At 49.1% G+C, this 23,754-nt stretch overlaps 1 protein-coding gene across 2 annotated transcripts; it reads right to left on the bottom strand.

Moving 5' to 3' along the window:
* On the bottom strand, positions 1-23,362 carry AKAP1 (A-kinase anchoring protein 1). Of its 2 annotated transcripts, none has more exons than XM_015881102.1 (11): positions 23,251-23,362; positions 10,162-11,845; positions 8,191-8,324; positions 6,969-7,095; positions 6,262-6,389; positions 5,331-5,508; positions 4,830-4,980; positions 4,137-4,204; positions 2,625-2,698; positions 1,773-1,838; positions 1-1,657 (listed from the first exon to the last, which is right to left on the bottom strand). In XM_015881102.1, exons 2-11 carry the CDS (start codon positions 11,819-11,821, stop codon positions 1,595-1,597), a joined length of 2,649 nt encoding a protein of 882 aa, XP_015736588.1. In that variant the 5' UTR covers positions 11,822-11,845; positions 23,251-23,362; the 3' UTR covers positions 1-1,594. The 2 variants fall into 2 exon arrangements, with proteins under 2 accessions (XP_015736588.1, XP_015736589.1); XM_015881103.2 differs by lacking the exon at positions 23,251-23,362 and adding an exon at positions 22,187-22,291.
* Between the last annotated feature and the right edge of the window lie 392 nt (positions 23,363-23,754).

Raw genomic sequence — 23,754 nt, forward strand, 5'->3', positions numbered from 1 at the left:
TTAAGATGGCTTAAAATTTGAACTTTAATTGAAATGGGAAGAAACATTCCAAAAGGATATATGTATTATAGATTTAACTGATTACCAAATTTAGTTTTCATTGGAAATTATTGCAAATACGAACATTAAATAGTAGAAAATTCAAGAAAGGATAATCATACCATATCAGAAGGGACTGGACCAAATACTTTTGTAGGCAGTTATCCAAATGCATGACATAGGGACACATGGGCTCATTGGATGTAAAGACACCCCTGAATCCACCTGAAAAAACCTGGGAGGCCCTGACTACATAATTTGCCTGGCAAGTATCTTCTCCACCAGCAATAAATCCCAACTCAATACATATCTAAAGTGATAAACATTAGAGGGCATGTGCTTAAGAGTATTAAGTCAGCTTCAATTACTGGGGCAAAAAACAAATGTTTTCAGTTTGTGATACAAATAAATCTAAAAAGGAGAAAAAAAGAAACAAAAACCAAACAAAACCAAAAACCGAAAAACAACAGTGAGAGAGAAAACCACTGCCACACGAATGTCAAATGGGTACTTCTTTCTTTTTTCTCTTTTTTAAACAGGTCTGTACAGAAACATAGCAAAGAATGCAGTGATCACAGCTCAAACCAGACAGCAACCTACGGGAATGCTAATCCTGTGGACAGTACAGCAGAAACACTCCCATCTCCAGATGCTCCAAATACATCGGCTACCCTAATGCACTCCAAACCAGTTCTACCTACAAAGGACATTTTGGTGTGAAAAAGTTTCTGTAAAGTTCCCTTTGTTTCCAGTGTTTTTCTTGTACAAAATATTACAATGTTTTTAATATATATTTACAGACTTGCACAGCTAGAAAAAATACAAATTACAATTAGGCTTGGCAATCGGTTCTTTTCTTTAAATACATAATATTTCAGAGCAAAATTGTAGTGGTAATGTATCCTGCTCTTCAAGCGCTTCTTCCTTAAGCTTATCAAGCATAAAAAGCACGATCGCAGTGAGACGTGTCACAGTATGTGCAACAAATGCAGCTCATCAACCTCCTGGCATCAAGAAGATAAAAGATGAACGCAATTTATGCACGTTAGTGGCACCATATAGAAAACTCCGTAACTGAACATTAAATTCCTGAATAACATTCATTAACTGCACAGGCAGAGCCTGCTTAAAGAATAAAAAGGACAGCAACTGTAACTTCCAGGAAAAGCAGACACCAACTTCATGGGCACTACACATCTCCAACTCAAATGTAGCCACAGCCAACATTCCAGGGGCATTTGGTAGCTTCAAGCAAGCCCCAGGATTTGAAAGGCTTTTGCCTTTTAAGTAGAGGCCAGGGAGAATTTTTTGCCTTAAAGCTACAGTATCTCTCATTATGGCTTTTAACACCCTGCCTTTCACTGAGATGAGGTATGTGTTTCTAGTGAAATGGTAACAGTTGAGCAAAACAGTTTTCAATGGACCACAAAACTCTGCAGGCAGGTGTAAACAGATCTTCCGTAAGAGGTTGCCAAACCGAATTGTAACAGTGCAAAACAGGATTATTTTTTTTTTTCCCTGTTAGGAAAATGTTGTCGAGGCATCCAGGACACCACTAGTAGTTGTCAACCCACTGAGCAAATCCTCTTTCCACAAGAGTTCTGTTTATTGACACCACCTGAAGAAAGAGGAAAAAAAGAATGAAAAAACCACTAACAAGAAAGGCCACGTTCCAAATCAGCACTGTGATGAATCAGAACTGAAACATGTTAAACAACAGCATGGCAGCATACCTCATCTCCCATCATACTCCACAGCTGTATCAGTGGCAGACCTGTTGCACTGTCATAATTCGTGACCTGGAAACAGAAAACAGCAATTTGGTCTCATTCATTATAGGTGCAGAGCTGGTGTAATTCACTGCATGGTACTCAGTTCCTCAACTCACATGCTAGATCAGGGGAATCAGCTGCTGCCACCACACAGCTCAGATAGTGCTGGCAAGTTTACTTTATTTGCTCAAATCTCTGCCCTGGCCAGAATTACTTATGCCTTTGGGCACTGTGTTAAGCCAAAGGAAGCTATAAAGCTATCACAAACACTATCAGGCTTCCCACTCATCTCATTTCAATTAATTTACACTGATAGTTACAGCCACTATGAGAAGCACTTCAAAAGAGGTAAAGTCCCCTTCAGTAAGACCTAGCACCATGCACAGAAGCCTTTGAGCTCCATTAGAATCCCTTCTTCCACTAACCAGCCACAGGCCACATCTTTCTGTGGCAGGAACACTCCAGGCTGGCAGGGCAGCACAGTGCTTCACCTGAACAGTCCGCTTTGGCTCCATAAGCCCATTTATGTATCCATCCTCATCGTCTGCATCAGCTGACAAAAGGGATTCTTGCCCCTTTCTTTGCACAGCTCTTAGAGGCACACAGTCCCGTGCAGTGGTGATGCTATACAAGGTTGCTACACAAGCCTGTTCTCAGGAGCTTAGGCTTCTCAAAAAGAATCTTGCCCGGCAGCCAGGCTTACAGGTTCTAGACTTTCTGATTAACACACACACACACACTATACTAGGGTTAGAGAGGATAACAGTAGCAGTAAAATCATCAGCAAGTCTTTTCCAGACAGCTCTCATGTACCTGCGCCAGCAGTGCTGCCCCTCTGGTCATCTCACTAACAGCAGCATCAGCTTCTGATGAAAAGTGATCCTCATCTTTGGAAAGAAAAGAACAGGAGAAAACAAGTGAGATATTCACAGGCTTTAAAGTCCAGAAGGTACCATTAATCTAATATTGTCTGACCTCCCACATAAGTTAGGCCAGAGAGAATCCTCACCTATTGCTGCTGCAGGCATTTGCTGAAACCAGTCTATTAAGCAGGAGATCACAAGTATTATGCCTGCTGTGTTGCTGAAGGGAGAGGATGAACTGCTTTTCAAAGCCACTAGCTAACTTCACGTGAACATGAGTGGTTGAGGAATGAGGAAGCTTTAAAGACAGAAGTGTTCTTTTGCAGTACCTCTGCCATTAATATTTTGATCCTAAATGAAGTAAGCTCAGGAGCCTCAGGCCTTTCCTGACCCTGCAGCGTGCAATACTATAAAAAGAAGCTCTGAAACGTTTCTCCCACAGACTGGCTGCACTTGAATGGTGCCAAACACACTCTGCAAGCACTGGCAGCCCAAATCTCACAACCTGCACAGCTTATAGGGGTACTGCTGCTAACTGCACACACACGATGCAGCAGGAAACTCTCATGTCCCAGCCAATACAATTAAAATCCACTCCGTGAAGATGAGACAGGACATGGCTTCATTTTGGAAGAAAGTCATTCATTTCCTATCTATGGGTTACAAAATAGTTTCCTCTTTGTGTTCCCCACCTTGGGATGATCACCAGAAACAAAGGAATTCCCTGCACCTCCAGAATACCAAAGGAGGAAGATTTTCTCAGGGCATGTGCAAACCCCTCACATCTGCGAGCAGCAGCATAAACCCTGCCACCCATCTACAGCCTTGGCAGAACCTGCACAGGAGTCCTGCCAGCCACAAGTTCCAGAGATTAAAACCCTGCCCAATGTTGTACCCCTTCTGCACCCAGGGGGGCAGGATTTTAGACACCAGTACGGGAAACACTGCTAGCAAAGCCAGAGCCTGCCACCAGGGGGTGGGGAGAAACAACTGAAAACACAGCAAGCATTTCTAGGCAGCAACTGACATCAGGGCGCTTGGAGGCAGCCTTCTCAAGGCATAACGTGCACATCAGTCTTTTCAGCAGGAAAATATCTGGTATTTGTCTAGCAGACTGAAAACCAAGTTTGCATTTACAGTTACACTATGTCTGAATGCAGCAGAATCTTTACAGCTGCTTCAGCTACAACCTGCCAGTCCTGACACGCTGCTGTTCAGGAGAGTAATTCATTCTCACCCCTATACAGGAAAAAGCCTGGATATTTATTATCTTCCTCTTGAGTAAGACAGACTGTGTCATTCTAGCAGATCCAGAAGAATAAAATACAATTTTTCCAATCCCTAATCCACTTCAGAGGTTGCAATAGGAGGGATAAAGTTTAGACAATCAATTCTGGCACACAGCTGGTGCGCATTTAAACCCACAGGAGGAACACCAACAGTAGCTAAAGAGCTCCATTACCTGGAAGTGGCACCACATTGTCTAGTAAAACTTCTGCTCCTTGGAAAGGTAGTGTTACAAAATCAGACCTTAAGAAGAGAATCAGATCAAAATAAGAACATGGCTTCAAATTACTTCTGTATTCTTTAAAGTGACATTGCTTAATCAACTGCTCTAATAGGAACTCAGTTTATAAATGATAATGGAAAAAAACAACCAACCAAAAAACAAACTATTCCATCAACAACCTAACTAGAAGCAATAAACTGCCTGCTCAACAGGACAAGTCAGTTTGAGCTCCAAGCAAATATCAGCTCTACAACAGAGCCTATGCTTCTTACCTGCAAGCCATTGTCACTCTTTCTAAAACAATTAAGTATTTAACAGGCTTGTATGCAGCTCTCCCAGCCAATGGGGATGGAGAACACAGAAGCTGAATTTTAGTCCTACCTCATCTATTAATGGTACATTTGGGACTCTAGAAGGCATCCGTTTGGTAAGTTTCCAAGCTGAAGTGGCAGAAGTTGCGTGGCTTTTTTGAATGGAAGTGGAGACAAATTGCAAGGGTTTACCACGCACCCAAGAATTCCACAGCCCCACTGCTGGGACAAACCATTTAACCATCTCCCACTTCAGTATTTCAAACTATATGGATGCATTTTATGCCTACTGAAGCCAGATATTGCCTCAGGCTGTGGAAAAGAAACTACAGACCTGATTTGTCTGAGCGTGTCAATCTTTACTCTCTCGTATCCTCCATAGTCAACGTATCTGATCTCCACTTCACCGCTGTCTTTGAAGTAGCCAACAACTTGTGCCCGCCACCATGCCCCATCAAGGCCTGGAGCAGCACAGATGATACCAACTGCAAAGAACAAAATACAGAGAAGCTCAGCATTAATCGATTTCTAGAAAACAGCACTTCACACCTTACTGGTACTACGCAGTTATTTACTAAGAGTCAACAGCATTTCTTACATTGCTTTTATTTTCTTTCACACCTCTCACATTCCCAGGTGAGAGGGCCAGCAGGTGAGACCAGCAATATGCATTCTGCCACTAAATCTCAGCCACTATGATGCTGTTCTATGCAAATATCCACTTCTTTTTCAGCCTCTGGTCACTAGCAGCCAGATCTGCTGTCTCCAACAAGGAAAGCAAGTGCTAATTACTCTTTCCCTGTTATGCACTTCACATTAAGTCCAAGTCACTTACCTTCCACAGGTGTTGGCAGGGTTGGAATTCCAGGCTGAGAATAGCAGACATACATCTGCTGGTCCAGGCTACGCAAGACATGGAAGGTGGGGTGCGTATGCTGCTGTAGAAACATGTGTCCAGCATTGACTTGGTTAGCCACAACCACTTCTACAGTGACTCCATCTGGGAGCATCAACTACCACAGGAAGGAAAGAAATACTCATCAGCTTTTCCTGTCACATAAGCTTCAGTTGCATTTAGAAACACTGTTTAATTCCTTGTTCCACGAGCAACTCCTAAAGCTAACAGCCACTGGTGGGAGAAAACCAGCATTCCAGTAGCTGGCTTCCAAAGGCTGCTATGGATCAGAACCAGAAAGATATCCAGCATTACTCTACACTAAAGGAAATCAGATCTGAAGACAGGCCCATCTTGTGCACAAAGACTATCAGCACAGAGCAGCTGTAGGACTACACAAAAGATCAGAGAGAGTCAGCCATAATCGTAGGTCAAGTCATGCTGCACTATCAATGCTGTTCAACTCCCAAGGAAGCCTCGCCCACAGGATTTTCAATATCAAGGCAACCTCTACAGGGGCTAAGATTTGTCACTGAGGTAGTTTCAAAAGTTAGTGTGCCCTGCCTACCAGAGAGCTGCTGTGCTGGGCAACTTCCCAGAACACAAAGCATTACTCTGCTCAAAATACATCAAAAGTGCCTTTAACTTTATTAAATTCAGTCCTCCTGAACAAAGCTTGTCTTCACATCCATGGAGACAGTTATGTGCACAGTTACTGTACAGATTCTAGATGCCCAATGCAAGCAGCGTTTCTAAGCATCTTGCAGCAAGAGCAGCAAAAACAATTATTCAATGAAACACTAATGTGTAAGCATTCTCCAAATGCAATTAGGTACCATAATGCCACCAGAGCCAGCAAACCAGGGCTTACCCAGGAAGTTATAGGGAGGGAATGAAGTGCCAGCGATGGTGGAGGTGGAGCATAGACGTTGGTGAGACTCAGCTCTTTGAACTTCTTGCCAATAAGGCTCAGTGCTTTTTCCACATGATGCTGGGAACCTGGAAGACACAAGTCCAGCACAGAGTCTGTTGCACAGATATTCTAAGGACATACATGTAGCTGTATTGATTCATGTAGGATACAAAAAACTTCCTAGGCTACATCAACAATTTCTAGAACATTAAGACTGGCCATTAAATCTGATGCTAGGGCCAACATGAGCAATGAAGGTTGCCAGGCCATCACTTCAACAGCATTAGCCTCCAGGATGATCTATTTCACAGAGTACCAGTAGATTTTTTCAGCCACATTTAAGTCTAATTCCCACACAGTCAGAGTCCATTTGTCAACACACATTCCCTAGCTCCTCCCTCAGCACTAAGTGATCCTCCAAAGGTGCTGGTTACAAGCTACAGCAGCTCAGGATTCTAAACTGCACTCTCACCTCCAGAATACAGAGTTCACAAGCCAGGATACAGGTGACTTGGTACACACTGCTACTGTAACTGCACTGTCTGTGAGCAGAAAAGTTTCATAGAGCACTGGACTCATTAAGCCTGTAAAACTGTTTTAAATTCCTTGCCCATTGAACTACACCCCATAAGCTAAGTATTAGACCATGAATAGACACATCTCACCTTCAATGTGACAGATTTGGAAGTCGTGGGAATAAGGTAGTGTTGAGATATAAATTTTGGCACCAGACGTTTGCTTCAGGAAGCTCACATACCTCCCTTGTTTGCCAATCAAGCGGCCAACTAAATGCTTTACAAAAGAGATAAGAAAACAGTCAGGAACAGAAATGGATCGAACAAGGCTGCTCTCCATGCCTTCTTTCACCCACATTCCCACTTCCCAGCACACAAATGGCTAGGCAGGATGAGTACAAAGCAACATAGGACCAGTTTTGTTGGTCTGCGATAAGGCAGTTTGTACAGACACCGGTTCAGTGTGTACTGATCGTTTTAAAACATTCACATCTTGCAAAAAACATGAAAACAAAACTAAATGTGGTGAAGGCTGCAGCCTTACTACAGCAAGTGAAAGAACATCTCCCAATCTTGACGTATTTTTGTTTTTAGGAGACTACGTTCAACATACTACTTTACATTTTGAATAAAACGTGTCAGGTATAGCACAAGCTAATTAGATTAAAAAGGGAGTAAATCAGGCTATCACGTGCCGGAGCATACAGTCCTGAAGCAGCTGTGCAGTGTGCACTCAAGGCAACAGCATGCTTATCCTGACAGCTGCTGTTTCACTTCACCAACTGTCAGCATATAGGCCTGCTGAGGAGCAGAGCTGCAAGGGCAACGATGTGTACAGCAGTCATGGGTGACCACATACACAAAGTAGGAGAGAAGGGATGAATACGGTCCCCAAAACTATATCCTCTCTCACAAATGCAAGAGAAATCTCATTATAAAGATAGATGCAGACTGCTCCACAGAACAGCTCAGATCAGTATTCTGTTTGTGAGGAGTTTAGACAGGCTCATGTTATAACATAATCCTCCTATACAGTGAAAAACAAATCCTCACCTGCTCTTAATAACCTTGTGCCCTCAAACCATTCTAGAAACACTTTTGAAGCAGTGCACTAACAGGCTGGGGTGGAAGATAATGGTGAGTAAAGGGTTTAACACCCAACATTACCCTGGGTATAGATCTTACGTGCCTCTTGATTACAGCTGTGTACAGGCTCTTCACTCCTGGTCAGTTGCAACAGGAGCTAAATGCTTAAATCCTTGTTTATTTGTCTGTCTCCTTGGGACAGCACTGAGCCACTACCAGACTGCAAGAACCAGATGATCGCTATGTAGGGCAGGGCAAGAAGCATGATGAGCTGGTGGCTGGTTACCTTTGGAACCTCGATTTCCCAGATAGTGAGGTCGGACTTGCTGGATTCTCCTCCTGGCTTAGAGTTCTGGTGGGTCTCTGTCTTCCCCAGGGCACAGCCACTGTCCACAGAATCCATGCTGTTCACATCCGAACCTACAAAACACACACACACACACCAGCGCTCTGATTACTCTCAATATCCACCCAGCTACAACATCATCTTGCAGGTTGAGCTTTTCTCACGTATATTCATGTGGCGTGTTCCTGTACTGAGTTCTGCAGCATTTCAGTACAGATTGAGCCCTGCCATGCACAGTCTAAACAGTTTTCTTTTGTTCCTGGAGTACCTCTGGGAACACAACAGAAGGAAGTTCAGCATGAGTCCTTCAAACAGGGTGACACCTTGCACAGACAGGGCACTAAAGTCACCACTACCAGCTGAATGGAAGCTATGCTATTATCAACACAGAGCTACTGCTGTGGAAAGATACTCTGCATTTTCCCCATGGCTTATACAGTGCTCCTTGCAGGGAGGAACACAACCTATTTGTCTGCTTCATATCACATTCCTGCCCGAACAAGGGCTGCACAGTGAATCCTGAGCACACCCAAGCTGCCTCTTGCCTTAACACCTCATATGCCATAACACAGTACCAAAGCTGAGTCTGTATCAAGAAGGTTTCCCTTGGGAAGGGGAAAAACAAACAGCTTCCTTCAGGTCAGTGTGTTACAAAGTTGATCCTTCCTGCGGATCAACATGCAGAAACATGAAGACCATCCAGTACAAGATCTAAAAGAAAAGTAACTGAACAGCTCTACTTCGCATTTGCTACATTTTAACTAGTAAAACAGCACAGATGCCAAGAAAGTCAGATACAAACAGCACAGCTGCTTGCCACAGATTCTCCAGTCAAGAGGATTGAAATCCCACAGCCGGGGTGTGAAGGTCAGCTGTAGGGCCTCTTATCCAACAGTCACACTAACAGCTTTACCTGCTGTATCCTTCCTTCCCAGCCTTCAGCTTCAGCACAGAGCTTTCAGCTCTTGCTATTTATCAGCAGGCGCACAACCCATTCTTACATCTTCTCATCACATCAGCACTGACAGCAAGGCAAAACCATTCTCTTCCCATAGTTATTCTCACTAGTGAAGATGTTCTGCAGGTTTAATCCTTAATTCTTGGCAAACTCAACCCTTGTCTTGCAACAAGCAGCAACCCCACTATGCAGCAATTACAAAAGACATCCTGTCATTAAGAGCTGTTGGCGCCACAGGATCCTAAAGGATTTTAACACCCATCCCCAAGGTCACATGGGTCAACATTTGCTCAGACAGTTTTGTATTCTGCCAGGCATACATCATCCAGGATCTAGAAGGCAAAAACAACACAAAGACAGATGGAGGAACTCCACAAGCATTGCTGCCTGTTGAGAATTCTTGGCGTGCACCTACCCTTCCAAGCAAAAAAGGCTTCAGGGTAATTGGTCTGCAACCAACAGATTTTATCAGGATTTATTAGAAAACTCTGCTGGTTCACCCAGCAGCACCTCAGAAGCCTGCCCTACAGCCTCCCTGCAGAAGCAGCCCACAAATGGAGATAAGAACTCAGTGCTTACTAGAGGTTGCCTGAACTGGAGCAGAAACCATTTGCATTAGCAAGTTTCAAACCAGTAAGGTGTTCAACCCCTACATGTGGTCTATATCCAGTCACACCATATCATGGGGACACTCACATACTTTGCTTTAGGCAGTGAGCACTGTGCTCAAAGGGAATCAGCCTGTTCATCCCTTTGCAGCACATCACAGAACCCTGTGATTTCGTGATATGTTGAACATCCAGTGTTACTTTGGATACCCATTCACAAACATTCACCTGCTGGGAAAATGTTAATACAAAAAGGAATTATCTGAATGTGTTGTGAAGCAAGGTGTTACTGCCCAAGAAATGTCTGTTCACCATATTTTGTCAGAAGCTTTACAAACCCCTTACCTCCCGAGTGATCTCCATCCGTCTCTGCCACCCAGTTACTCTCATGGCGCGATTCAGAACCGTCTTCTTTCAGCATCCCATTACTGTATGGCACTTTGCTGTCTTCAGGCAGCTTTGTGGTAGGTTTTTCACCTGCTTCTGAGCTCTGCTCAGCAGAAGTGTCTTGGGTTGCAGATGTGCTCAGTGAGTCCGAATGCTGACCTGATGCAACAGACAGCATTGTGTTCTGCAACAGGTCCTCCACACTCGTCCCACCTTCAGATGCACATGTGCTAAACCCAGAGTCCTCCACAGTCAAGTGTGACTTTCCCAGTGACTCTCCGTGGCTTGCCACAAGAGTTCTATCACCTCCTTGGGACTCACTGCTCACACAGTTCTTTTCCTGATGGTCTTGTGCGTCTCTCTGAACCGGGCTGGATAAATGGCCAAGTGCTGAACAGCTGGAATATGTCACGCACTGATCACATTCCTCTGTTGGCAGGGATGTTGGTACCGCAGCATCACTCTTAAGAGCTGTGTTCTTATCCCCTCCTCCAGCTTCTGCCACAAGCAGCTCATCAGAAGAAACAGTGCTTGCTCTCTCCTGAGGTCTCTCAACTCGGCTGGCTGCAGCCTGGCAGATCCGACTGGACACATCGCTTACAGAACCAGACAGCACTTCCTCAGTTGCTGCCAAAATGACATTAGAAATTATCTGTATTGCTACTTGCTCAATTTTCTCAACTTCTTCTTTGTCCAGACTCACTCCTCTGATCCTCCCTCTCTCCAACTCATTTCCTTTTGCATGTGTGTCCTCCCCATGACACACAGGTACAGTACTGTCATTCGACTCGGATATCTTTTCTTCCCTACATTGCTCCAAACAGGCAGACTGCAAACTGTCTGGTAACATCCTAACTGCAGAATCCTGGTGACTCAATACAACTTCATTAGTAAGAAGGGCTTGTGGGGTATTGGCTTCCTTTTCCAATCCCAAGTGAAGGGCTGTCACACAGCCAGTATCAGACAGCGCGATTTCTGGCATCTGGCTTTCCTTAGGGGACTTAAATGAAGACTCATCTGACTGCTCTGCATTGCTGATCTCCTCTGCGATTCCAAAAGGCCCTTGTGTCAGCACCACCGATGCTGATGGGCACTTAGCTTGGTTTGCACTAGAGCCTGAGTCCTCTTCAGGGCTGACTGCAGCACCACTGTGACACTTAGCACTCTTTGAGATCAGAGGGAGAGAAACACAAGCAGGGACGCTGTTTTCATCTTGAGAATCTTTAATTTCTAGTTTTTCACTGTCGTCCTCAATGGTGCTGGGCTGAGTTGTCCTTATTGCTGGGGCTGAAAGGTCCCGTGAGAAATCTAACCTCTCGCGAGTCTGACGCGTAAGAGAGGGTGTCATCGGCCCTGCTGGCAGCAGGGAGGTCGAGGTTTCATTCTCTGGGCGTTCCTCTTCTGGGGAGAGAGGCAGTCTTTGAGGAACACATGCTTCCGTTTTGGGTGGTGAGTCATTCTCTGGCAGTTCTTTCTGCTTCTCTTCCACAATGGCTATTGCTTTTCTCTTATGGTTGCTTGGATGCTTTTTTCTATGGGAATAGATCCACCAGCAGCCAAGAAGTGCCAGCACTCCAGGTATGGCGTATGGGATAAAAGTGCGAAAGCGTAAAGCCATTTTACAAAGCCTCAGCAATTAATCCTAGAAAGGGAAACAAAAATGGCGTTAAAACAGTCACAGAAAAGACAACAAGAAGTTTTACAAGTGTCTCAAGCCATTTCCTTTAGCACAACAGGGCTGCTCTCCAGCTGCTTTAAATTCACATCTCTGCTCTGTCAGCAGACCTGAGAACACAACCCTCACCTAGCACAGGGATACCTGGACAGCTCTCACCAGAGCATTTATCCTGGCCAACAGCTTCACCTTCTTTCTCCTGTCTTGCCCTTGCAGGTCAGTGCTACAGACAGGGCAGCATCCCACACAGCACATTTCTCCTGCTCCAGGCTGAGATCCCAGCACAGCTGCACTGCAAGCATTCGGCAACTCAGACATGATACATCACAGGTCTCCCCTGCTCTCTTCTTTGAGAACAGCATCACACTCCCCAAAGCATTTTATAGGCTGACAAACACCAATGACTTACTACATTTGAGAGACTGAAGGAGAACTGCTTCACAACCCTCCTCACCCACATCACTGCAGGAGGGCAGCGCATGGCACACAGCCCACGCCAGCACTTCTGGGGGTGCAGAAGAGCACTGTGTAACTAACCATTGTCTTATACACAAAGCAGAGGCATTTCTGAACAAGGAACGCCTGTCCTCATGATGATACAAGGGTCTGCAATAGCCAGAAGTGCCTTTGAAATATTTCACACTTTCCACTGGAAACCCAACACAGATATAAAAAAAACAAAAAACAACAAACCCAAACCCTGTTCTTCCTCTTAACTAGCCATGACCACCACAGGACGGGTATTCATTAAGAACCAAGGGACAGTAAGTCCACTCAGAACTTGCAGATCCCTCCATGCCAAACATCAATCACTGGATTTGCAAGCTAAGCAGATGGGAGGGCTGACACTGATCTTACCGCCCATCTGTCTGCAGTGTGGTTTCTGCTAAAAGAACAGAGCTATATAAAGGGAGAACCGCAGCACTAAATCAGGTTACGGCACTAAGACAGGCAAGTTCCCCTCTCTGGAAAAAGCAGCTCCCGAGTCAACAGGTGTCACAAGACCAGCTGGATGTGACCACACATCCGAGCAGAGAGGACAATGCGGGCAGGAGAGAGTTACTGCACCCTGCTGCAGGACCATGCCAGGGATACCGCTAACAGAAGGTGCTGCAGGACCGGCTCTGATCCACAAGTGCCTGGAATGTCTCTGCAACCTGACCTCGATCACTCAGTGACTGACGAACAACATCTGCAAGCTTTTATGTGGCTACATGACCGATGTAGAACAGGAAGGCCTGCAGCTGAAGATAACCTACAGAGACAGCAGCATGCCAGGATCCACAGAGCACCCTACTGCCTGCAGAGGTAGCTCCTGGATGCAATAAGCCAGTCGTAGCAAGCTTTCTGGGCTCTGAGAAGTGCATAAAGTGCTCAGCCAGTTAAAATGAGCTCTGAACACACAGAGCAGCCAAACCCCCAGCTTGCCATGCACTGATGAGTCAGAAAGCCAACACCACTCCACAGGGCAAGGGCCCCTAGGCCTTCCACTGCCTGCTCTAAGGCAGCGGGTGGGCACTGTAGCAGAAGGCACAAGTAGAATGAAGGCAGAGGGTTCGGTGTCACCAGGGCAGCAGCTCTTTTATCCACATTAGAAGGATCCCACTGCTCGTTCTCTGAAGCCTTTCAACTGGAATCATCCTACCACTCTAACTGAAAAACTGAACCTTGCAAAGTAAGGCAGATAGTTTGCTTAGAGAAACGTTATTTCAGTTGCTTCAATTTCATAACACAACAGAGGAAGAACAAACAAAGCAGCCCTGAGCATCCCTAACACCACAGGAACTCCAGCTGGGATAAGCTGCACACAGCTCCTGGTGCAGCACAGTGGGCAGCAGGATGGTCTCAAAGCTTGCCTACACCATCTAAGTTACCGTCTTTGTGCCACCATTAACAGGCAGGAACAGACTACATTCAGGGCTGCTCCAGCCAGGGACATCACTTCAGGTGTGTAGGCTTTGTGTCAGCTGGAGACGAGCACTGACAGATGGAGTATCTCGCCTTCACTCCCAGCAATGAAGGCCTCTTAATACTCAGTCAGGAGGTGTCCAAGAACATGACATCACGAGTTCAGAGCTTCAGCCATTGCACACTCCTTTGGAAAGATGCTGTGAAATTTGAAAACATATAAACTCATCTGCACAGTGACTGCCAGCAAAGAGATGCACCCTGAATGCCTCAGCAGCAGTTCCTCATCACACCTGAACCACTGAGGTAGGTACAGCACAACCAGGGCTGCACTGTGAGCATGCAGCCCTCCAGGGCCCAGCACAGCACATCATCCTCCCGCATTGCTCACCGCCCAGTTGTGGTCATACTAAGACCAGAATCCAGGAGGCCAACACATTTCTAACATACCTAACAGAATACCCCTTAATTGCAGTTTCAGCCTTTGTTTAAAGGGGTTCTGTGGGTTTTTTAAGCTCCGAAGCAACTTCAGAGCACGCTTTCATGTCTATAAATAGAGCAATAAGCAAGATGGCACACAGCACTCTGCTTCTGCTTTGCATCAGGGTGCTGCTTGGATAAAGACAGACATCACTGTGCATTAATTCCACCACATTAATGAGTGTCCAGGTCACACAGGTGGCTTGTGCACTCCCTGCTCTTAGCAAGGTAAGGACACTTGCACCCTGCATCCCTGCTGCTCTCTGAAGACAGGAGGACCCAACCGGGGATTTTCAGAGCAGCTGCCCTACTCTGTGCCATCACTGCTGCGATGCACACACCTCCCTGCAGCCCAACTGGGTGCCCTGCCTGCCTGGCAGGGACATCACCCCCACCACGAGCTCCAGGACTCCTGGTGAGTTATGGCAGCAGACCTGTAGGACTGTGCACATCGTGTGGCCCTGCTGGGCTGCCCTGCTTCCAGCACTGCTGCAGACAGGGAGGCCTCTCCTGCACTGCAGGCTGAGGCCCACGCTCCTGCTCTGCTCCAAACTCTGCCCTGAGAAGGGCAAACAAGCTCCACACACCTCAGCTCAGCACCCAGAGCCCATGAGCCAGACAGCATCACTTCAAACCTTCAGCGATGCCTCAATGAGCAGTTTCAAGTAGTAAAGATTAGAAATACATTTTAACACCCCCTGAACGGCAATACCTGTCCAGCAGAATCCACCTGGATGGAGATCTCACAACTTAGAAGCTCAGCCTCAAAGTCTGCCCTATACCTACATAAACTGCCTTGGTGAACAGCTGCTACCCTCCAACTTCTGCAAGGAGAAAGCTGCCTGTCTCCCTGCAGGAAGCACACTGGCTCTTCCCTGCCCAGCTCTGCTGGCACCACATTGCAGCTGCTCTCCCCACTCCCCATCCCTGCAGGGCTGACGTGCCTTTCCTTAAGGAAAGCTGGAACACAAACCAAACCGCTGCCCACCTCCCACAGCAGCCTGAGTGCTCACGGTTTACATTTTCCTGGAGCAGGAATTAAAGCAAAACACAACATGCCTGACAATACCCACACACAACAGACTTCCCTCCAACCGGGTTATGACTTTTACAAACGAGTAACACAAATAAGACGTGTTTACAGGAGATAGCAGCTACAGAAGCGGGAACCACCCACTGAAAGAGTATTATCTGGTTCCCTTTGAGAAGCGTAATGTTTCTTAGAGAAGAATCAACAATCAAGGCAGTCCGTTGGCGATGCTTAGTCTGTCTCAGCTGGAAAAAAAATGATTATCAGAGCAAGTGTTCCACCTGCAGCTTCCAAGTACAACCCTCCCAGTCTGCACGAGGAGCTGGGCAACAAAAACATGCCTCCCTTCAGCTCTCAGCACTCGGGTCCCAGACAAGCCAATATTAGCTGCGTTTTTCACACCTTTTCCTCCAGCCACCCTCACAACTTCAGCTGAGCTGGCTCACTCAGCAGCCCCACCTCCTGGTTCAATGCAGATGCGATTTAAGAAACACAGTAACACCTCCCGTTCCTCATGAATGAGGCTTTTAGTCGTCCTGTGCAGAAGCTGCATGAACTGGGCAGCTCTGATTTGTTCTGCATGAGTCTTTCAGTCTTGCAGCAGAGCTCATGGCTGGGAACACCATTTTGGTTAGTGTGCTCTGGATTTGGAATTGAGGTGAAAAAATAACCCGGTTTTGTGCAGTAATTTGGATTTTGTTTGGAGGGTATTTTTTGTCACTGTTTGCTTTTGAACCTGGTCACTGGAAAGCCTGCACACTGCTAAGACAAAGGGTTGCATGTGTCCCCTGCAGCACAATGGAGCATTGTGAGCCACTGCTGCTGCTCGTCTGCTGTCCACTTAAGTTAGTTGTGATTAATGCAGAACCACCCCACAAGCTGTCTCATACCACAAACTCTAATTAAAGTAGCTCACAAGGGCCCGTTCCCAGCAAGCTCCCCCATACAAGACAGTCCCATTATGACCCATCCCTACAGAGCTGCACAGGTCGCACCCGTTTTCCAACATGTCCCAGAGTGACAGGGCCCCCTCCCCACTGCTTGCCTGACCATTATGCACACAGGGGGCAATGGGACCGTTTACACACACAAGGCTGAGTGCTGTGGCCTCCCCTGCCAGCAGCAGGGCACAAGATGGCAGCTTGTCAAGTCACATGGCCCTGAGCACTGCCAGAACAGAGGGGCCGGCCCTGCATCCCTCACAGCCTGAGGAGCCCGTGGGGGAAGCTCAGCAGCTCCAGAACCTCAGCCCAGAGGTGATCAGCGTGCCAGCACCAAGCACTTGTGCCTGGGTCTGTTCTACCTGCACCAAGAGGAGCCATCGCACAACAGAACTCACACCATCGGCATCTCAGGAGTCTGCTCTGAACATCACAGCGCACACCAGGGCTCAGCCATGCAGCTCCCTGCTGAGCACTGCCCTCAGGAGGGATCAGGACAGCAGGGAAGGCAGCAGGCAGCAATCCAGGTCACATTCTGACTTGATTTATGGACAACTCCTGGCAAGGACCTGGGAGATGAGGACAAGGATGGTCACATGTGTTCACCTACCTTAAAAAAGAAAAAAGAAAAAAAAGAAAGAAAAAGCTGAGGGCAGTCAGCTCATTCTACTGGTTCGCAATAGGGCTCCAAGGAAGCCACCTTGCTTCTCCAGCCAGGCCAAGCAATCCTTCAGTGCACGCATCCTTATAAGGTTAGAAATGTTTGCAGGACGAGCTTTGCAGGGACGCCAGACAGCTAATTCCTAAGGCTCGAGAGGGGAGCGCGGCCATCCCTGGAGCACAGGAAGGCGCAGCACTGGGGGCACTGCCCCACAGCCTGGTCCCTCACACAGCGCTATGGGGGTCCCACCCAGAGCCTACATGATGAGACACAGCCAGAGCTCAGCGCCACCCTGACCAGAGCAAGCAGGAAGCTACATTGGAAGTATGGCTTTCCCAGCAAGGCCGGGACGCCCCCCAGCAAGCCCTGCAGTTAGCGATACAGCAGTTGGGAAATGAATAGTATCTGGGTGAAAGAGAACTGGGCAAGGCTGCCTTGGTTAAAGCTGCAAGGGTACACGTGGCCTCTTAAAACTTTCCATACCAAAAATAACCTGCAGCACACACTGCCTCATAGGAGGCAGATGAACAAGAGTAGACAAAAATCTAAAGAACTGGAAGCCCCACAAGCAAGAACAGAGGAAATACTGCACAGGAACAGCCCAGAGATGGGAAACCCGAGCTACAGCAACCTGCCTCCACCAGTGCCCAGCTGCCTTTGTGGGAGGCTGCAGGTCAGGCTGCAGTGAGTGGTGCCCAACATGGACCTCACAGGATGGGCCGTGGAGCTGCAGCCATCTGCCACATCCCCAGCAGCCTTGTGCCACCCACTCAAGGCACCGAGCAGCTGCAGGACATTGCAGCATTTCAGACTCCTGCCTGTCCTACCCCATCCTCCCAGGGCAGTGTACCAGTCAGAAAGAACATCCACCACCCAGAGCTGAGAGCTCAGGAGATGCGACTCAGAAGCAGCAAGGATGTGATGGCAGGCAGATCGCAGACAGGATGGTATGTACTTTTTAAAAAAAAAAAAAAAAGAAGTAAACAGGTGAGTTTCTCTATACTTAATTAAAGTGTTCTGCAGCAGTTTCTGCCACTAACACCAGCACTGGGAGACAAGAGCAGCAGGGGATGCTCCGGAGGCAACACCTCCCATCACCAACTACACAGCTTACAAAGCTGTCTCTCCTGCAGATGGGAAGCTATTAACGAAGCCACTCTACAATCTTCAAGTATTAAAAACCCGAGTCCTAGCTGCAGAGGGGTTATTACGACAAGCAAGAGGCTGGAAAAGTTGGTTGTCGTAGAACTAAACTAGCACTCTTGAACATGAAACACCAGCACCAGCCTGCCTTTTATCTCAGAGATAAAGACTGCTTTTTGTGTAATCAACTCCACTGATGTTCCTACAACAGCTAAGTCCCTTCCTCTGCAGCTGAAGCTGCTGTGCTGACAGCCCAACTTTAATCACTGCTTCACCCTACAACTCTGCTTCTGTGCCTTCTGCCCCACCGAGGAGCCTGAGATTGGAGCAGCAGATTTGTTCAGCTCCAGCTGCATCACTGTGAGGCCCAAAGCAAGGCTCACAGCCATCTGCATGGACATACTTGCAAGCAGAGGTTTACAATGAAAGTATCAGCTTTGCCAAACCATATGGATTTTTTTCTTGCAGATGTCTCAAATCACAAAGCAGCTCACGCATACACAACCACCCAGCACCAGCAGCCATCCTTGCCTGCACTGCTGCACGGATTAATATGAGGTCCTGAGCTGATCCCACCTGCTATACAACAAGCCACAGGTTACTCTATGTAACTAACGTTAACCCTAATAGGTTATCAAGCTCCTTTATGCACTTGGTACCTTACAACCTTTCTGCTCCCTCATTTCATTACTCAGCTTCCTCAGCCACGCTGGTGCCTTGCTGGGAACCCTCTGTCACAGAGATGGCCAAGATCAACTCGCTGCTTTACCAGAAAGGTGAACTTCAGAAGCAGCTCCTGCATCACTTCATCAGTACCACCTTCACTGCTCTCCTCTCAAACATTTGAGGAAGTTTGCCAGTCTGAGTCTGCTTCTGAAGCAGAGCCAGACCAAATGTTCTGTTGCTTTGAGCTAGCCAGAAGAAGTTTAGCACATCGGCCAGGGGCCACACAACCTTTCCACTATTGTTCGGCTTTAGACAGCAGAGAAAGCCCTTGGATTCAGAGCTCCCCACCCTTGTACATAGATATCCCCTCTGGGAGCAGCACCACTCCGTGCTCCCCCACCTACAGCTTCACACAGCCCAGCCGTGCTGATGCACACCCTGCCCTCCCTGCCCTCTGGGACTCATCTCCAGGTGGGCAGCACCCAGCATGGCCATGCTATGTCCCCAGTGCACAGCCCACGTTGCACCAGGGGCAACTCAATGGTTTCAAAAGCATTTTCCATAAAATACTGAAGAGAATCTCTGCTTGGTAGTACAGGGAAAGCTGCTTTTATTTCCTTTATAATTTACTAACATATAATCACTTTTAAAAAGATTTTTATCATCTTTCCTTCTTTCTGCATTGTTACCCAGCTTGGAAATCACTTCTCTGGACTTCAGAACAAACACATTCAACACATACGTGCCTTGTATTTGCTTCTACATCAATACAAAACTCAACCCTTGCTATGGGCAACATTAGTGTCCACTGCAGGTGTGGCTTACAGTTGAAAATCTAAGCAATAAGTAGGATGCGTGGCACACACGCTGATTTCCAAAACCCAGGCACTCACAACACTCAGGAGCAGAGACTAAACTAACCAACAGCTCCCACTGTGCTCTGCACAACACAACAAAACAGACCTGGATTTTCAAGGAGACAGGATGGGGAGGTTCACATCACTGCACTGATAGTGCAGTAGGAGACAGTGGGGTGTGGAGAGCAGTGACAGACCTGCACCTGGAGCTCACCACAACAAGACCTTGACAGAACACACTTCTCAAAACAAAACCCGGGCTAAAACAGAACAACAAGAGGTGGCGTTGCTCAGCAGGAAACTGTGTGCCTAGAGCTCAGCTCACTGCAAATAAGCCTGAGAAGCACGTGGAGGAAGGATATTGAACATCTGTTGTAAAAAGCACTCCACATTCACCTACACTGAGAAGGAGCAGCAAAAGCTTCAGCACAACACTTAAACAGAACAAGCAGGAAGATGACTTTTATGCATTAATAAGCTTGCTACAAGAAGTTATACAACATACTTGAGACCTAATCAGAGAGATGAGCTTCACTTTGATCTATATTACAGGAGCAGCTACAAGCCCTCGCCCCAACTGTGCTGGGGGCTGTTCTCATGCTCAGGATGGCTCCCCCTGACTGCAGCCCACTGCTGGGGGCAGCTGACACACCAACCTTCCTGCAGCCAGTCCGAGCTGCACACACACGAGGAGCAGAAAGAGGTACTCTGAGCAGAGGGACAGGAGCCCATCCTGCTTACCAGCCAAACAGGACACTACATGCTATTCCTTCAAAATACTTTGGAGCTGTGATGTGAAAACTTCTTTCCTACAACCCCGAACACTGTACTTGTCCTTATCCCCGCAATTCAACAGGAAACTGAACAAATCCCAAGCTCACAAACAGAAGAGGCTCCTCATTAAGGAAAGGGGAAAAAATACAGGATAAAACCCTTGACTTTTATAGAGAGATTTTTCTCTCCATTCCTTGTTCCAGAGACTTCAGGCTTCCAAACCACTGATACATCCCCAAGCACAGCTAAAGCCCCAGTATGAGAGGCATATGCAGACCATGAGCTCTTGCTAGGAACTGCTGCTATTTATACCTAGGGAGCCCAAACCAGCGAGAGCACATGGGAAGTTTCTCATCCTCATTGCCAGGTGGCAGCAGAGGTCACAGGCAGTTCTCCTAAGGACCTCTTCAAGGTCTACAAGCACAGATTTGTTTGCTGAAGAATGATTTAAAACAATCTCTTTGAATCTCTCTCAGCTCACCTCTGCTAAGAGCAATGCATGGGGCCTGTGCATGCTGAGCAATAAAGCAGGGGAACAGCTGAACAGATCATGTGCAAAAGCAGTGACTGACACAGGAACACACCAGCTCCTGCAGCCCCTGCAAGGAGCAAACCCAACAGCCTGACCTTGCAGCAGCACAGTGTCCTGCAGACACCTCAGAGTAGTTGAAGTTGGCAGCTTCAGGTTCCACCAACCATTAGTGTGAAGCGTTCCACAGCAGCACCGTAGTTAGAGATCAGGATTTTAGAAAGGCCAGTCATTAGATCTGAAATATTACATGATTAGAAGTAATTAATGGCCTTTAATGACTTACAGACGTTGCTAAGGGCACCTGGGGACACCAAATCTGAGCTCACCGTCCCTGTGGACAGCAGAAATATCCTAAATAACTTTTTCACATCAGTTAAGCACACACAAAAGACAAGAGCCATAGAGCCACAAGGGCCCTGTGGCAGGTGGGGGTTTGGAGCTTCATGATCCTTGAGGCCCCTCCCAACCTGGGCCATTCTGTGATAAGCAGAGCACGTTATTTTAGAGCATCGTGCTCATGTAGCTCTGCAGCTGCACAAACACACTTGATCTCCATTATGCCCCATCAGCCTGCAGTGCTTCCAAAGTGAACTGGAGTCTCAACACAGCAGCCAGCAGCTCTGAACACGGAGCAGCTTTGTCTGCAACCCTCATGTTGCTGTCACTGACTCCCAGGAGAACACAGGTGGGATCAGAGCCCACAGACTGATGGGCCCGACCCTCAGGTACCGCCCCACACATTGTGCAGCGAGGGGAATTCCTGCTGCCTCACCCCACGCAATGGGGAGCAGCTACCTTTACCCCAAGGCTTTCAAGGCAGCTGATGAAAGAGAGGGCAGCTCTCTATGCAAGCACCCCAGCACATCCCCAGAGCTTCAAGGAATGCAGTTCCTCCAGTGGGTATTTAAGCTTGGCATGACTAACGAGAGCAAACCTAAATAAGGAGCAGCCACCAGAGTGTACAAAAAAAATGTGTTCCTGCAGCACTGACCCACACAGATCTCCAACAGCAGCAGGTGTTTCACGTCTGACAGCCATCAGCCCCTGCATAGGGGACCATAGGACCCTGCATAGGAGCTGCTGGGTCCTTCAGGGGCTCTACAAAGCTCTGGGAGCAGCAGGTGCTGGGTGAGCAGCACCGGCTCTGCAAGCGATGCATAAAGGGGGCTTCCACTGAGAGTCAAGCACAGTTTGAGTCCTACATGTTTCTTGCTCCCTTTCACTTACTAAAGCTCGAGTTCTCCTCAGTGCAGCACACACAAGCAAACCAATCAAACAAGAACCAAGCTGTGGAGGCGTGCAGAGAGAAGCGCTACCTTCATTCTGAAGGAATCACGGACATCAGCCGGCGCCGGGCCCGGCCACACGGCGCTGCTGCACCCACGGAGCTCATCAGACACAGCGGAGGCTCAACAGCCGGACCGTGACCCACGGGAACCTGCGGCGGGCGGAGCACAGCGCAGCTCCGCGGCTCCCGGCCCGGCCTCCATCCCGGCACATGCTCAGTAGATCATTCACAGACCAAGTAAACACGAGAAAAACAAAGTTGCTTCTCTTGCTTCAACTTTCCCCAGCAACGAGCCGTTTCCTTTCACCTGAGACAAAGTCCACAGCGTTTCTGATAACGCTCCCCGGGCGCGAGCGCGGCCGCACCGAGGCAGCAACGGGGCCCCGAAACGGCCCCGACGGACGGACCCGCCGCGGGGGCAGCAGCTCCCGTTCGGCTCCAGCTGCGGTGAAGCTGTGCCGAGGAGGCCGTGGGACAGCACACAGCTCCGGTAGGCGGCACAGCGCCGCCCGGTAAGCGGGACCTGCCTCCGGTACGAGGCGGGGAAGCACCGCAGGAGCCCGGAGAGAGCGGGACGGTTCGGGCGCAGCTCCGCGAGCAGCGACGGGCCGGACCGTAACCGCTGTGCTATAAACCAACCAACCAACCAACGGGCAGAGGCGCACGCGCTGCACCGGGCGGCGGATCGGCGGCAGCTCCCATCGGAACGGCCGCAGCACGGACAGGCCCCGCCGCCCCGCACGGCAGCCCGGGCTCGGCCTCGGCCCCGCGCGATCCCGCAGCACGCGAAGCCCCGCCCGCCCTCAGCGCACACGGAGCCCATCGCCGCGCGGCCCCGGCCATGTGTGGCCCCGCCGTGCCGCCCGGTGACCTCCAGGCCGTGCCGCCGGGCTGACCTTGGGCTCGGCGCGGCCCCACGGGACCCTCCGCGACCCACAGAGCGCGACGAGCGGCGGCGAGCGGGGCCGGGCGGCGGGTACGGAGCCCCCGGTACCAGAGGAACGGGAGAAGCGTCGGGCCCGCGGCCGAGAGCTGACAGCTCGGGCCGCAGAGCTCCAAGGAGATGGGGGCCCGGCTACGCGCGGTACTTACGGACGGTCCGGCGCGGCGCTGCCCCCTCCCGGCGCCGGAGACCCGAGGCCGGTCCCGGTCCCGCTCCCACCCGCCGCCCCCCGCCCGCTCCGACCCACGTGCCGCCCGGCCGGGCCGCCGCGCTGGGACACGCACCGCGCCCCGCCCGCGAGACACGCCCCTCTCGCGAGAGCAGCGCCGCCCGCCGGGACCGCCCCCCCACCCCGCGCCGAGCATGCGCACTGCGAACAACGGCGCCTCACGAGCGAAGCGAGGGCCGGCCCGCCCCGGCCCGCCCACAGGAGGATGGCGGCACCGCACACGGCACCGCCCCGCACACGGCACCGCCCCGCACACGGCACCGCCCCGCACACGGCACCGCCCCGCACACGGCACCATCCGCTGCTGCAGGATCATCCCGCCGTGCCGCTCCTCAGCCCCGCGCTGCCGAGGGCCGTGGGGTGGTGAGCACGGAGCGCACAGCGCGAGGCCTCCGAGTGCCGGGCTGACGGGTGAAGGGAAGGC

Source organism: Coturnix japonica, chromosome 19 (genome assembly GCF_001577835.2).
Source record: "Coturnix japonica isolate 7356 chromosome 19, Coturnix japonica 2.1, whole genome shotgun sequence".
Taxonomy (NCBI): domain Eukaryota; kingdom Metazoa; phylum Chordata; class Aves; order Galliformes; family Phasianidae; genus Coturnix; species Coturnix japonica.